Source organism: Eubalaena glacialis, chromosome 4 (assembly GCF_028564815.1).
Source record: "Eubalaena glacialis isolate mEubGla1 chromosome 4, mEubGla1.1.hap2.+ XY, whole genome shotgun sequence".
Classification (NCBI taxonomy): Eukaryota; Metazoa; Chordata; class Mammalia; order Artiodactyla; family Balaenidae; genus Eubalaena; species Eubalaena glacialis.
In genome coordinates this window covers 31,664,572-31,680,362 of record NC_083719.1, presented here as the reverse complement: position 1 = coordinate 31,680,362, position 15,791 = coordinate 31,664,572, and the positions used below count along the sequence as shown (strand labels likewise).

The 15,791-nt window shown below is 45.2% G+C and overlaps 1 protein-coding gene across 1 annotated transcript in view; it reads right to left on the bottom strand.

The window, feature by feature from the left end:
* Window positions 1-9,033, bottom strand: part of EGFLAM (EGF like, fibronectin type III and laminin G domains) — a 175,327-nt gene extending 166,294 nt beyond the window's left edge. Inside the window, exon 1 of the mRNA XM_061187729.1 lies at window positions 8,716-9,033. Within this exon, the coding sequence (XP_061043712.1) occupies window positions 8,716-8,812 (97 nt within the window). The 5' untranslated portion in view covers window positions 8,813-9,033. The remainder of the gene's footprint in view (window positions 1-8,715) is intronic.
* Window positions 9,034-15,791: the final 6,758 nt, after the last annotated feature.

Here is a 15,791-nt window from a genome sequence, read left to right as displayed (position 1 = left end):
GCAGTGGTTCAACAAAACATATCAATTTATTTTTGGGGGATCATCTTCATCCCCATCAAAGCAGGCTGTGGTGTCTAAAAAATTATTTTTATATTTTAAGATGCATCTCTCACTGAAAAAATTATTCTACCATGAACAGTCATTTTTGTTATGGGATACAAATAGAAGGAGCTTCTAGAAAACTGTGGTAAAAACTGGAGTTCTAGTTGACGTTCCTTAGAAATTCACTCTAACCCACTGAGTGGTTATTTTACCTTTTAAAAGGGATTTATTTTACTTTTTGTAAAATGTAGGAAATATGTAGCAACAAACAGCATGTAGTCACGTAAACATATACCTATTTTTGGACCCTACTGCAAACTGATATAAGTCAATTTGGCTGCCTGGTTTTTAGGATCTTTTATTAAATCATGGTAGCCTCCAACAAGTCAAGATAGGTGGTAACTATCTGCTTTTCAGCCACGTTGTACACTACAATGAAAGCAAATTCTAGGCCAAATTCTGCCACATATACGAACAATTCATGGGCAAAAAGGAAGTTGCAAAAATTCTCAAATAACTTACTCTTTTAACATCCCTGTTTGTTCTTTTAGGAACTCCAAAGCACTGCATGAGAGACAATCCACCACATCTGGTCATTGTCTTGCTGTGTACACAGCTGAACTACATTTCCCGACCTCCTTACAGTTAGGTTGAGGCCCTGTGACCGCGTTCTGGCCTGACACATAAACATCTCCCACACAAGCCTTCTTTCTTTTTACTTTCCATGACACCTTGGAGGCCCATTTTAAAGATGGTGAGAACTTCCCTGGTGGCTCAGTGGTTAAGAATCAGCCTGCCAATGCAGGGGACATGGGTTTGATCCCTGGTCTGGGAAGATCTAAGCCCATGCAACTAAGCCTGTGCACCACAACTACTGAGCCTGTGCTCTAGAGCCTGCGAGCCACAACTACTGAGCCTGTGTGCCACAACTACTGAGTCCACATGCTCCAACTACTGAAGCCCGCGTGCCTAGAGACCGTGCTCCATGACAAGAGAAGCCACCACAATGAGAAGCCCGCGCACCGCAATGAAGAGTAGCCCCCGCTCGCTGCAACTAGAGGAAGCCTGCACGCAGCAACAAAGACCCAACGCAGCCAAAAATAAAATAATAAAATAATAAAAAACATTTAAAAATTAAAATAAAAAAATATAGATGGTGGCATTACAAGATGAAGGTATTAAAGATAGAGTGACTCAGGTTTTCAAGTCACCCTTTGGAGAAGGGCAGCCCAGGAGAGCTGCCCAACAAGAAACGTTCACTTTGGACTTGGAGTAAATGAAAAATAAATCTTATGTCAAGCCACTGAGATTTAGAGTTGTTTGTTACAGCTGCAAGCACCTTGCTGAGGCAGATGCATCAGTGTTCTAATGGCAGGATCAGCAAATCATCCAGAGTGATCAGGCAAAGGAATCTACTGTTAAGTGAGAAAGATACAGGATTGAATGGAGCTCTGGCCCAATGCCAAAGCAGCTTGATTGTTGGGCTTGCTGAATTGTTACTCTTTGTCCATGCAAAAATAGAGGGGCATGTACAATCTTTCTAGCCAATCACATATTTCACCAATGAAAACATTATTTCTAGCATAATTTGTTTGTGCTAATTAACAAACCCTCTAGCCTGGATTTTTGATAGCATCACTTGAAATATCTTCCCAGCCACCTTTGAGAGTAGACATCATAGTAAAGTTCTTCAAGTGGTAACTAACCAGCCCTGGAGTGTAGACTCCTGGCCAGCACAGAGGTGAATTCAAAATATTTAACCACTGGTATGACACAGCCACCAAGACATTAAAAAAAGATGTAAACTCTTATGCCAGAGTGGTACCTTCTATCCTGGATTACTTCAAATGTTAATTAAGCACCCTTAGGGTAGAGATTAAAGTAATTCACACCATGACTGTTTATACTGAAGTATTTAAAAAATAAATTACAAGCAAACAAGAGTCTAATTCACAGCCGTCATCCAGTTTATTTACGTCTCTGCTCACTCTAAGAATTACCAGCAAAGGATCATGGGACCTATTCCTAAGTGTAAGATTAGATCAATAAAATTAGCCATCTGTCCACGGAAGGCTTTAAACTCAGGTTGTATTTAAGTATTATGTTTCCAACTGCCCAGATGTTACAGAAAATTGCCTGCTGATACAACTCCTTTTGCACAATGTAAACCATTAACTGGCTAATATAAACTTGTTGCATCAAGAAAAATAAATAGCATTAACACTGCATTAAATCTGATTCGGGATTTTGGGTGCCCTGTCAGCAAACACAAGTGTTAAGATTTAAATTGCTCAGGATTTGCAGAGTCAGACAAAGAAAGAATCTTTAAGTGTCTTTAGGGGGATGGGGAGGAAGAGACTGGAAAAGAGATCAAAGCTTCAGAAAGTGTGTCCTTGGTTGGTCTGGTTGGTTAAGGTAATAATAATTAGTGTGAGTATTATTAGATAGTAACATCCCATCTTTGTGTAACACTTCAGTTCTTTCAAAGCACTAGTCTGCTTTATTTCCTTTGATTCTTAAAATAAGCTGGTGGGGTTATCTGGGGTAAGTGGGGTTTTGTTACAGCTCTGGAAGTGCACGAATCATTAATAAGAAAAGGAAGAGCCATCGGAGCCCAGTCTCTATCTTTCTAGGTCACTGGTAGTGGCTCATAAATTACTCCAAACTGATGATCAATGAGCAGACCCTGACCATTTCTTAGCTCTCTAGCTTCGTGGAGATTTTCCCAGACTCCCAGTCACATGTCAGTCTGGAAAATTCTCTTTCAGGAACAGCTGCTCCTCACCGCCAACACCCTACAAAACCTCCACATGACAATTACCAGACAAAAATTGTCCGTCACCCTTGGGGATACTGTTTCTCAAAAGAATCTACTCAAGCAAGACCGCAAACCTCACAGCCACATTTCCAAACCCCAAATCAAGGCATGTGGTTGACCAAAGAGTCTTTCTGATTTGTCAATTTATCTAAAAAATTGTACAACTCAGTAAAATTAAAATTATGTTATCAATCATACATTAACATGTACAGGAAAGGATAAAAGTACATGAACTCATAAGTGTCTACGTTAATTATTCTGATGCCTGGAAATACACACATTCTTCTCCCACCCACACCCCCTTCCAGATTAAACAATCCCAACTTCATAAACATTGCCTTCAAGCTTCAGGCTTCTAATCCTTTTTTAATGCCTTGGTGTATGTATTACCTCATTTAATCCTTAAATGGTAGGTTCTTTCCTTATCCTATTTTTACAGACAAGGAAACCCAGGTTTACAGAGCTAATATAACTAGCCCTATGTCACCAAGTAACTAATAATAATTTATAAAAAAGTGTCAGAACTTGACCCCAAATTTGTCGAATAGCAGAGTCTGTGCTTTCACCCAAGCCTTCCGGCTCAGCCAGGAGAAACCTGCCTGAAAGGAGGAGCTGCGTGGGAGCAGGGGTGGAATGGGCCTGGGGGAAATGAGGGGGAGGGGCTGGTCATATACAGCCTGGCTTCTTGTTAATGCTACCGAAGGGTGTCCCCCTGTGTGCAGCCATCTCTCAATGACGGGGTTACTGGGAAAGGGGGTGAGTAGAAGGAGGACCTGCCCAGAAGAGATGTCCTTCAGGGGCCTTCAGAGGACCTCAAGTCCCGAATCCAACCTTCGGAAACCCGGCAGAGAGTCTAAACACTGGGGTTGTTTTGGCTGAAATACAGATGCTTGCTGTCGAAGTGGAGACTGTCGGGGTACCGGAGAGTACCTGGGGTGGAGGCAGGGAGGCTATGGGAGGAGCCCAAGTTCTCCTCCGTCACGTCCCTAAGTGTGGACTGTGAACCACATGCACCAAGTGACCTGAGGTTCTTGTTTTAAAAAGCAGATGTCTGGGATGAACTCCAAGAATTCTTATCCACATCGAATTTCAGCAGTGACTCGCCTGGGTCAGAAGTCTAAGAACCGCTCTGTGCCAGCTCTGGAAACTGCGCCCTCTGCTGGCAGCAGTTTGATTTGATTTTCACCTGAGTCTCTGCCCCCAGGCCCAGACCCCCATCCCATGAGATCGGGGTTCTTCAAGGAAGCAAATGTCTTCCAGCTCATTTCAGGAGGCTGAAGCACACTTTGGGGTCCTTCTTCAAAACGATGGTTCACAACCAATGCAATCAAAGATGGGTTTGGGGGGTTTCTCCTACAAACTGCCATTTAGTCTCTGCAGTATCTCCTCACCCTTTCCCTTTTTTATCCCTGAAATAGCAGGTGCACTTCTAATACCTGCAACTTGCTGTGACCAAAACAAGTGGCAAGGAAGGGTCTTGACCAGCTCAAAAGATTCTCTGTTGCAATCAAGATATCACGTCACTCATTTAGTCCGTCGGGAGAAATACAGTCCTGCTTGCCTAGTGGGTCAGGTAGGAGAAGACAGGAGCTCCCCAGGATAACACTGCAGGAGTTGAGACCCCACCTCCACCTCAGACGCCTGAGTCCCTGTTTTCCAGAAATCTAGCTCTGGTTCACTGGACCACTTTTGAGCTACAGTAACCCATGAACAGATGGACAACTACTCCCAAAAGAATTCTAAGGTTATTAAAGCCCTGGGCTCAGGGAAGCAACAAAAAGCAAAAACAAAAACAAAACTAAAAAGAGAAACACCACTCAATTCCTTTCTGGTCAAGTCACTCTCCCCTGAGAAAGAATTCTGAGAAAAAAGTACTGCCTCATGTTACACACATTTACTCCTGACCGTGACCTCTCTGTCCCTTTATCTCATAGAGAATCAAAGGAAAGAGAAAGAGAGGCAGGGGCTTCTTTATAGGGATGAGGTATGATGTGGAAACAAATGGGAAGGTAGGAGGGCTGATGGAAGGAAGGATCAGAGGGAAATATTTCTGCTATGGTGCCAGAACTGCATAGGACACTAGTAGTTAGGTGCTGGGGAGAAATATATATAATCCCCCTTAGGGCGTTTGTCGCTCCAGTTTTCATCAAGAAGCAAGACAATCTGGACCAGCCTTGCGGAGGAGTAGGGTTGGTTGGAAAGGGAGGGGTGACATCCGGAAGAGCTGAGCCCCCCCAGATTACATGCTTTGGGAAAGGGACTTGGGTGAGAGCTTTAAGTGAGGACATAACCAGTCTCTTGTGAATTTCAGGTTATCCCGGGTGGGTGGGGGAAGTAGAAGAGGATGACCCCTGACCTTTGCTTGACCCTTTAGCCATTCAGCCTCACACTAGTAGCAGCAGAAACCACCTAGAGGCGCATGTATTCCCCACCAGCAACCACAAGGCACATTGCCCTTGCGCTAACTCTGCTCTGCTCCTCCAGGCTTCTGGTTTTTTTTCTTTCTGAGTTTCCCTGGATCTTTGTTTTAGTCCACTTTTTCAGATAGAGAAACGCTGAGGGAAAAGTGGAAAGGAAAAGATGACAGACCTCTGCATCTCCCCCCGAAAATGACTGCGGATCTCCAGTCCTCCAGGGGAAAACCTTGAATTCTGAACCCTGACCTGACCTTGTCCCACTGACCCTGGGACCTCAGGCAGCCGGAAAGGCAGAGGAAAGGCAGGGCCCTCGCGCAGCCCTCCAGCCCCTCTCTCTGTGCCAGAGAGTTAAGCTAACACGGCAAGTTACCAATCTGCCTGTGGGAACAAACGTGGCTTGACGCATGCTGGTCCCAGCAGATGTGTCTGGATTTCCTTTTCCCTCCCCTCTGCCTTACATCAGAGGCACAACAGTCCTCTCTGCATGTCCTGCTGAGACTCTGGGTAAGGGAAGAACTGGAGACCACTCAAGGGGGCCTGCGTACTAGTCCCAGCTCAGCTTCTGGTGTTATCTTGGGCAAGTCCCTCGGTCACGCTCAGCCCAGCTGTACAATAGGGTGTTTCACTTCCTGCCAGGTCTGTGATTCGAATTTGGGAGGCCCCCCCCACCCCGCGCCTTCATCCAGGGGGAAGACGCCCTCCCTGAGGAGTTGCACACCTCTCCTAACCGGGCTGCTAAGGACTCCTTTCTGCTCCTGAATATCAGAGCCTGCATTCCCATTCAGGCTCTTACTAGTTGGGTGACCCTGGGTGAGATATTTAATTTCTCTAAGCCACAATTTCCTCTTCAGTTAAACAGGGGTAATAATAGTACCCATCTCGCAGACCTGTTGGGTTGATTAAATAAATCAGTATGTGTCAAGTTCTTAGGACAGTATAGAAAGCAATTAATTAATGTTCCTTATTTAATTTGACTTAACTTGCGAACTGTTCTTTCTTGTTAGTCTCAGCAAATGCAGAGGTTTCTTTATTAACACTCAGTGACAGAGGAGTAGCTATCTTGGGGTGGAGGGAAAGGTTGTCTATGTTGGACCCAAATGAGACTCATAATTGAAGCTGCTGCTTGGTTTTTTCTCACCAGAAGTAGATGGGGATGGGAAATTTTCAGGTGGATTTTGAATCCAAGACTTCTCCAACAAAGCCGAACTTGTCAAAGGGAGATTTAGGAGTGTGGGGAGAAAGACAGGGTCATCCAAATAAAACAGGACTGTTGCAGTACACCTTAGGGGGTAGCCATGCTACCTACAAAGCACTGCACACAAATCAATTTCTATTGAGGAAACAAGGTACAAAGAAACTCCTGTATGGATACTTGCAGGATCTGCTGGTGTCTGGGGAAGATTATAAATCAGCTGGCTGCTGTTCACATCAGAGCCAAGTGGGGCACATTCAGTCTTTAATCTGGACCAATTCTCCGGATCAAAAACTAATCTTTCCAAGGGTTGTAAATGAGCCCAGGAGGATATTTGCCCCCAAAGTGTATGAAGTAGCTGTCATTTTAATCTAAGCAGCCTTCCAACCTGAAAGCCAGTGTCTGGATAAAATTATAAAGTAATGAAAAACTCTCCTAGGCTGAACCTAGTCAAACACTCCTTTTACCTCAAATTTGATATATTTAATGTGCTAAAATATTTAAAATGTAGAGTTTCCACTATCAAAACCCTATCTATGCTTCAAATAAAACCAAAGAGACCAACATGGCATATTCATGGCATGAATAACAGAATGAAACCCCGGATGAACCAGGTAGGAAATATTTGTAGGAGAGGAACTACAGAAAATAAGAAAGGAAATATGGTGAACCATATGAGCAGTTTTTACACAGCAGGCTTTTGTGAAATACTTTTTAAAAAAATTCTGCTTAAACAAATTGAAATCTATCCTTAAAAGAACACTACATACACCGCTCATGCGTAAGAACTACAGGTATAACTATGCACTGTTCAAAAATTGTGACTAGATGGTTTTATGTAAATAAACCCACAGAATGCAGATGATCACGTGTGGGTATCTTAAGGAGGAAAGTTAGAAAGAAGCCCTTCATTGAAATCCTTGAAGACGTGTGTCTGTGTGCATGTAGGAAAGAAACAATTTAATATAATATCACCTGGGACTGCTGCTATTTTCTCCAAAGTGAATGATCAGTGGGATTAGAATAGCTCATAATTTAAGTGTGCTTCAGATTATAATAACAACTATAAATTTCAAGGCAGGTAGCAAGGCGCAGGTGATAATAGATACAGCTTGAAGAGTGAAGGCATCTTCCAGAGCAGAAAGGCAACAAGTCATATTTCCAAGTGGAGAGATCCTGGAGCAGCGAAAATATTTAAGCAGCCATATGGGAACCTGCCAAGATTATTTTCTTTGCCCTCTGATAAATTTCCCCTGTTTGTCTCTTTCTTATGGCAACATTATTTGTGAAGACAAACTGTGCTTTCTGCAAAGTTTTGCAGACTGCATTCAAATAAAGTTATATTGTTTTCCATTGTTCATACGATGTAATTACTACCATAAGACAACCCTGCTTGCAAAGTAAACGAAGAAAAACAGATTTTTCAGAATTCTAAGTATAGTCTCAGCAAAGAGGAATAAAAATCATTATCCGAGAAACAATGTTTAGAACTTTCTTGCTTAGAATGTTCTACTTTGAATAATCTCACCACACAGGCCAAACCAAAGTAGGCAAAAACACAGTAAGACTTTCTACCTGTGTAACTAGAGAAAATGCAAGCTAGTGTGTTTCGAGTTCTCAGCAGTTCACTGTAATAGCCCACAACGCTGTACATCTTTGTTTAAATCGCAGAGCAAAGACAGGAGCTCAAAACACGGTAAAAATTAACCCGTTGGGTGCTCCTTTCTGAGAAAACGGCCCCAGAGTGGAAGAGAATCCTAACAGCAGAGGACACATCCCTACATAGAGCGTGGGAAGGACTGGAGATGGGCAGAGGGTACACAAGGCAAATCTTCAGACACTTAACAGGAAATCGCTGGGCTCTGAACAATATGAATTCAGTAAGCTGTTTAGAGACACAGGAGAAGCTGTTTGACTTTTCTTGCACAGATGCAATCCTTGTAATTGAGACAGCATGATCGCTGCCCCAACTCTCAGCTCTCTGTGGTCAAATACAGAGCCCTCCACCTCTACTGTGTCTGGAAAATAGATCATTGTTTTAACAAACAAATATCCCTGGAACCGCCTGGGCTGGGAGGGGGAGGGCGAGGCTGGCGTCCTTTCTCGGCTCTGGGCAGAGAAGAACCCAGTTCAGTGCCGCTGGTCAGGGGTGAGAGAGGCGGTGCGTTGCCCGCTTTGGGTCCTCGCTAGAGACGGGGACCTGGGCGCTCCGGACGTGATGCTCCCGGGAGCACCGAGAGCATTACCTGGTTTTCTGAGAGCTGCTCTGAGCGGCACAGCGCCGGGTGCGAGGCTGGAAGCCAGGAGCAAGAGCCGGAGCAAGACTCCTCGGGTTAAATCCATTTCACCGCGGGCGCCTGCGAAGTTTCACCAAGTCCTGGGCGCACAGGGAAAGGGCGTCTCCTGAGATACGTCGTGGGACCCGGCCCTCGCGGATCCCCTAACCGAGGTGAGGAGGCGAAGGGCTGAGGGAGCTGGACCAGGAACCACGGAGGAGTCCAAGGAGGCAGGACGGCAGCCGGGAGGTCCGCGTGCGGGAGTGAAGCGGGCTTCGAGCAGCAGGGCTTTTCGGGCGGGGTGGGGGCGGGGAGGGCGGGGATGGGGGCGGCGAGGGAAGCCGACGGGGAGGGACTGGCTGGCCGCGCGAGAGAGGGAGGGAGGCTCGACCGACCCGGGGATGGAATTACAATCGAGTGGAAGTGAGAGGGGCAGGCCCTGAGACAATTTACTCTTCGCCCACCTCTAGGGCAGAGAGCCCGCGCATCACCCCTCTAGCGACCCCCAGCGCAGCCCTTCCCGGCTGGTGACCTAGATTGGGGCGCTAGGAGGGGCCGACTTCAACCGCTAGAGACGCAGGGCAGGATTTAGGTGACTGCGAGTCCAGGACCCTCTGCCTTGGTCCTGATCCTGAAATCTTGCGGCGCCTCCCGCTCCCCTGGTATACTCTCCTCCGGCCGCGCCCCTCTGGGTCGCTTCCACCTTCCTCGGGTACTTTACCCAACACCTCCAAAGGTTGCTCTAGCTGGTCCACTGCACTAGGAGTAAGGGAGACAGCAGAGGGAGGAGGAGAGGGTCTGTGATTTGCAGTGGGGGGCGGGGGGGAGGGTGCGTAGGAGGAAGAGGGGGCGGGGCCGGCCAGGACAGAGGCGCTAAGAAGATAAATGGGATTTAAGGCGCGCAGATGGACAGCTGAAACCTGCCACTCTGTTGGAAACGCTGGGTGGAGATTAGGGCCCGGCACGGGGAAGTGTGATGCCCTCCCGGCAGAGGAAGGCAACTTGAGACCCTCCAGGGGAGGAGATGAAGCTCTGGGTTAAGCCTGGCTTTGCGGGGGGCGGGGGGGGCGGGAGTGGGGAAGGAAGCGAGCTCGAGCCCCCTGGCAGACCGAGAAGACCCGGCTGGGAGGGGGCGCGCGCCGGCCGGGCTGCGGCTGGAGGCCGACGGGGAGTCCTGGCCACTGATTCTGACACCAGGGTTCCCAGATCGGCTAGCTGGCCCGAAAAAGACCCCTTCTCCTTCGGATTTGCTGCCCGAGAACTCAGTAAAATGCGCCTGTTGCCGGGTTTCCAGGTGGCGCTGCTAGAGGGGAGACCCGGGGACTCAAGTCCCGTTGCACACCTGCGTGCTGATCTTCAAGCCAGCGAGACGATAAGGCAGATACAATAAATAAACCAAGAGGGAATAAACCTTGAGGGAAACGCAACCCTCGCCACTTCCTGGGGAAACATCAAAGGCCCTAGGAAGTACCCCGCAGAGGGAGCCGAGGTCGCTGGCCTGCGGGACTTCGTGCCGGCCCGGCCCCACCTGGCAGCGTGGCAGAGGCTCCTGGCGTCCTGGCCCTTCATTGTTAACCTGGGTTTGGGGACCCGGAGGGAACAATGTTGACCAATGTATCTCCCTCCCCCCCCGCACCCCCCAAAGATTTCTACTCCTCTTTTAGGAATGAAGTATCCCCCCTGGCTAGAGGGTTTGTACTGAGCCAGATCTAAGAATAGGTTCCCTTCTGTGTTGGCATTCTCAGGTGTGCAGCTCTCCATAAAGAAATTCAAAGTCATGAGTCTTTGAAAGTCTTAGATGTCACACCAGAGCTTGTCCTTTTACACGGAGCTGGAGGAGAAAAGTCTTACAGACTGTACTCTTCACTTCCAAGTTGATAACAAACCCATGTCCAGGAGACCGGCCATGTGACTGTCCCCAAGGCTACTAGTCTCAAAGGTAGCAGAATCCTAGACCCTTAGGATCAGAGCCCCTAGAGGTCAACTAGGCCCCGCCTCCATTCTACACAGGAATCTGCCTTCCACATCCTTGGCTTGAACTCCACCTGTGACAAAGAGTATCTACGTTACCACCAGCCCAGAAGTTGTTGGATAGCTCTTTTTATGAGAAAGGGATTTCTTATATCAGACCTCAGGTGGCACCCAGAACCAAGTAACTGTTACCATGAAGACACCTCCCATGTTGGTGCTGTGGTCTTTCCCACTTAAAAATGATTCTCCCTGATGTAGAAATTGGAAGTAATACTAACCATTAATATTATGGCTAGAATTTATATAACACCTCCCATGTACCCGACCCTCTTTGAAGGGCTGTATAATCCCACTAACAACCATACCAGGTAGTTATTGTTATTAGTATTAGCCCCATTTGACAGATGAGGAAACTGAAGCATGTAAAATTAGGTAACCTGCCCCGAATCATGCAGCTCCTGAGAGACAGAGCTCTGTCCAGGTAGTCTGGTTCCAGAGTCCAGACTTTTAAGAAGACAGGTGGAGAGCAGACACAGCAGTGGCCCAAGAGTCATGAGATCTGGGTGTTTAATAGTAGGCTCTGCCTATAGTGCATCTTGGCAAAATGAAGGGGCCAGACGAAATCATCGCTAAGTTTCAGGGTTTGCTTTCTCTTTATTATCTAATAAAACAGCACCATCTAATCCAAGCCATTTTTGCTCTGAATGTGCCTTTTCAAAGACCTGTACAAATTGTCCATGGCGAACTTTGCAAACTTGAGTTTCAGCCTTCTTGCTGATATCCTCAGCAAGCACCCGTACCACCTCCTCATCCCTGGCCCCGGGCCTCCCTTCCATCTTCTGCAGATGGCCATAGGCAATTTGGAAGCTGGCTTGGCTTCTTCAGAGGCCCCTTTGTTTCTTCTTTGCAAGGATTACCTTTGATTATATTGTTATATTTTACTTTTGAGGGCTTCCAAACGCTCTGGATTCTCAGGCTATTGAGATAAAACCTTACTTCTTGAGATCTACTTGTTACAAATCTAGGGCACATGTTAGACCCGACTTATTCCCTTCCTTTGCTAGTCAAACCACATCCCCCAAGGTTTTCTCTTCTTCTAGTTTGACAACCAGTTTACGGCACTTGTAAATCTGATTAAAGACAAATGGAACACTTGTCTTTCACTCTCTTCCTGCCTTCTGGGAGGAGAAGAACTAAAGACGGCAAAGAGGTTTTGAATGTTTCATTAAAAAAAAAAACAAAAATGTGTTCAAATTCACTTGAGGTCTAAACTCAGTTAATAAGGTCACCAGCAGAAGAGTGACCTGCCTGCTTTGCTCAATATCATGGAAGAAGAGTATGATCTTTGCTCCATGGAATGGTTTTGGAGGCTGTTGGAAGAAAGTAAAGGCAAACTCACCAATTCTAGAATGTTTAGGAAGTCCGTAAATGAGAATGAGGAAAAGTCAGCTGCAAAGAAGCAGCTTTGGATTTAATTAATTTTTTGAATAGGTTACATGTACATATAAAATTTGAAATGTGCATCAAGCAGAGCATATAGTGAAAAGTAAGTTTCCTTTTACCCCTTCCTGTCTCAGAAGCAACGACTATTATCAGTTTCTTGTGTATCCTTCCAGAGATAGTCTATGAACATACAAGCAAATATATATACACATACGTAACACAAACAGAAGCATCTTGTACACAGTTTTTAACCCGAAGATGCTTCCAAATCAGCAGTAACAGATCTGCCTCCCTTTTACTAACTGCTGAAAAATATTTTATAGTAGGATGTACAACAATCTATTTGTTCTTCCTTCTGTTGTTTCCAGTTTTATTATTATAGACAAGTGAATGATCTTGAATGTGTAACAGTTTGCACATGTTATAATAGACTGTAGGGTACATTTCTAGGCTAGCCATTGCTCAGCCAAAGGGTAAGCGCCTTTTCATTATGATAGTTTGGCCAAATTTCCTCCCGAGGACATTATACAATTTACACTCCCATAGGCAATACACAAGCATGACTATTTCCACAAACTCTCACAAACACAGTATCTTATCAAACTAGAACTATGTATTATACACGTACATATTACATGTTTTAATAGATACAACATATGAAGAAAAGTATACAAATAAGAACTGTGCCAATTGATGAGTTATATCAAAGTGAGCACACATGTATAACTACCATCCAGACCAAGAACTAGAGCGTGACCAGCACCCCCAGTAATCCCTCCTCATGCTTCATCTCTAGAAGTATATATTTTTGAAGAAGAAGAATGAGGAGAGTTCAAACCTCCCATTCACTTTTAATTAGAATACACAAATAAAAATAGATCAGCAAAAAAGTGTAAACACTCCCCATCCTCAATATGAAACAAGCATTAATTAATGTGTGATCCAATTATGTGCAAGGCTCTGTGCTGAGAACAGAATGACTACAGGAAAGAAAAGACAACAATGTCTTTCTTCTGCACTCAAGAAGACCACAGTTTTGTTGAGAGAAGACAGTTGCGCACAAAGCAGAACAAAGGAAGCACCAGGTAAGAGTGCAACGTGCTGTTGGTGTGTCAGGAGAGGAAGACCCTGTATTTCAAATAATAAGTTACGTAATCATATACTATAAAACACAGCACTCAGCATCATGAGTGTTTAAATCATGCTTATATACATAATAGGATTCACCAGGGACAGAACTGGAATTACCAAGGTGTATCACCTGGTAGTCCCAAACTTGTGGACAAAGTGGACAAAGCAAGATGCAGAACAGAGTGCAAGTATTAACTGAGTGTGGGAAGGGGACGGGGGGTCTGGGATGATGTTTTTACTACTTATATTTTTAATCATAGGAATGTCTTTTTGTGGGTTAAAAAGAAAGTATGAATGCATTTTAAAAGAATATAGGGCAGCCTAGGTGGAGTATCTGGTGGGACATGAGGAATGGTAGGGACTGAGAAACCGAGAGAAGAGATTCAGGCCCCAGGCATCTTAGAAGGAGAGAAGAAGTTTGAGACAGGCAGTCCTTTCAAAGAGGAGGGGGCACAAAAGGCAGACCTCACAGATCATGTGATTCTGTCTGGTGCTGCCGGATTTAATGTAAGAAAGAGAGCAGGAGCTACCGTCTTCCTGGAAATGCAGGGAACCCCCGCAGAATGTTGACGATGCTGGGGTCTCCAGTGACCTGTGAACCACACACAACACAACAAAATGCGGGAGCCCCGCGGTGCCCACGGGCAACTGCTCAGCATACATCTATTTCGAGAGCCGGCATGCAACTTCAAAATGCAGGGCTTGTTTGTGAAATGACACAATCTCAAGAAAATCTCGGTGGGCTAGAGGTCAGGAGACCTGCCCTCTGGCTCTAGCCCTGTCACGAACAGTCAATGCGACATTAGTGATTCAATCAACCTCTTTAGACCTTATTTTTCTCCTCTATCAAATGACGGTGTTGGATGAGAGGATGCCTCCGCTGGTCCTGGGGCTCACAGTCTCAGCGTCCGTGGAAGAACCTCTTTACTTTTCCCAGGATAGACAGATGTCACTACTTAAAAACAACAAGAACTCTTGCAAAAAGTTTATTCTCAGAAAAACTTCGAAGTTGGAAAGCAGGGTCTTGCTAAAAGAAAGAAAGAAAGAAGGGGGGGGAGAGAGAGAAAGAAAGAGAGAGAGAGAAAGGAAGGAAGGAAGGAAGGAAGAGAGAGAGAGAGAAAGAGAGAAAGAGAAAGAAAGAAAGAAAGAAAGAAAGAAAGAAAGAAAGAAAGAAAGAAAGAAAGAAAGAAAGAAAGAAAGAAAGAAAGAAAGAAAGAAAGAAAGAAAGAAAGAAAGGAAAGAAAGAAAGAAAGAAAGGAAAGGAAGGAAGGAAGGAAGGAAGAAAGAAAGGAAGAAAGAAAGACGGCAGGACAAAAGCCTCTGAGAAGGCTTAGGATGCAGATTCACAGTTTCCAAGCAGGCCATATCCAGTCCATCCAGACAGAGGAAATGCGGAGGTGTGAGAAACGAGGGGCAGGGGAGACCAGTGTGGGGGGGTGGGTGTAGGAAGCAGAGGAATGCTGGCTCAGTTTCGGGGTTATTTAATGACAGTGCATTAAAAAACCAGAAAATCTGGATTTTCTGATGCCAAGAGAAAACCTGTGGAAAGAAGCAAAAGGCCAATTTTTCCATCTGAGTTTGGTTATATCTGTATTTGGATGTTTCTTAAAGGAGGAAATGAGGAGGAGAGGACTGGGAGATTTGAAGATACAGTCCGATGTCACCAAGTAGGAGGTGTCAAGGAGGTGCAAAATAGCTGAGTAAGAGGAGACTTGGCTTATACCCAGCCCTCAGGGAGGAGAGGTGTGAAAGGAAAAGGTTTAAGCAAGAGAAGAAGTCGTGTAGCCTGTCAGGATAGCAGGGCTGCTGGAAGGAAAGAGGAATGGGATAGCTTCAAAGGAAAATCCAAAAAATAAGAGGGATGGCTTAGATCCATGTTTTTAAGTTAATTGTTGATATAAAGAAAGATCAATGGTGAAGGATGAGGGAGAAATTAGCCTTGGTTTCTTCCCCTGTATAATGGGATGTAACACCTACTTTAAAGGCTGTGCCCATCAGATGGGATAACCCAGTGCACTATACATACCATACCCTTGGCATTCACTAAATGTTGGCTTTATTTCATTCCGTCACTCTCACGTTTATCACAGAGACAAGCTAAGTCCTCTCCAGAGTTAAATTCCAGAAGCACTAGTGGATTACTGCTAGGATGGCAAATAAGACTCGAGACCAAAGATAAAGCTTTGATCCAGATACTTGCAATGTGAACTGGAAATAATGGAAAATCAAGGTGTGTATTTTGCGACAATGAAAGATATCTCCCAAAAGATAATGATATACTAGATAGGGATTCTCCAGGGAAGGAATAATGGCTGAGCCATCAAAAGAAATAAAGATACACACAGGATACAACTACCACTGGTAGCATGCCAATTAGTCCTCTCTGCTCCTGGGAACATTGAGGCCCGCTCATATTTTCCTTCAGCTTTAGTGCCTCTTAATTGATCCAGTATGCATGCTTTCCATGTTCCCTGTTTTCTTCCTTGTTTATTACTTATTAT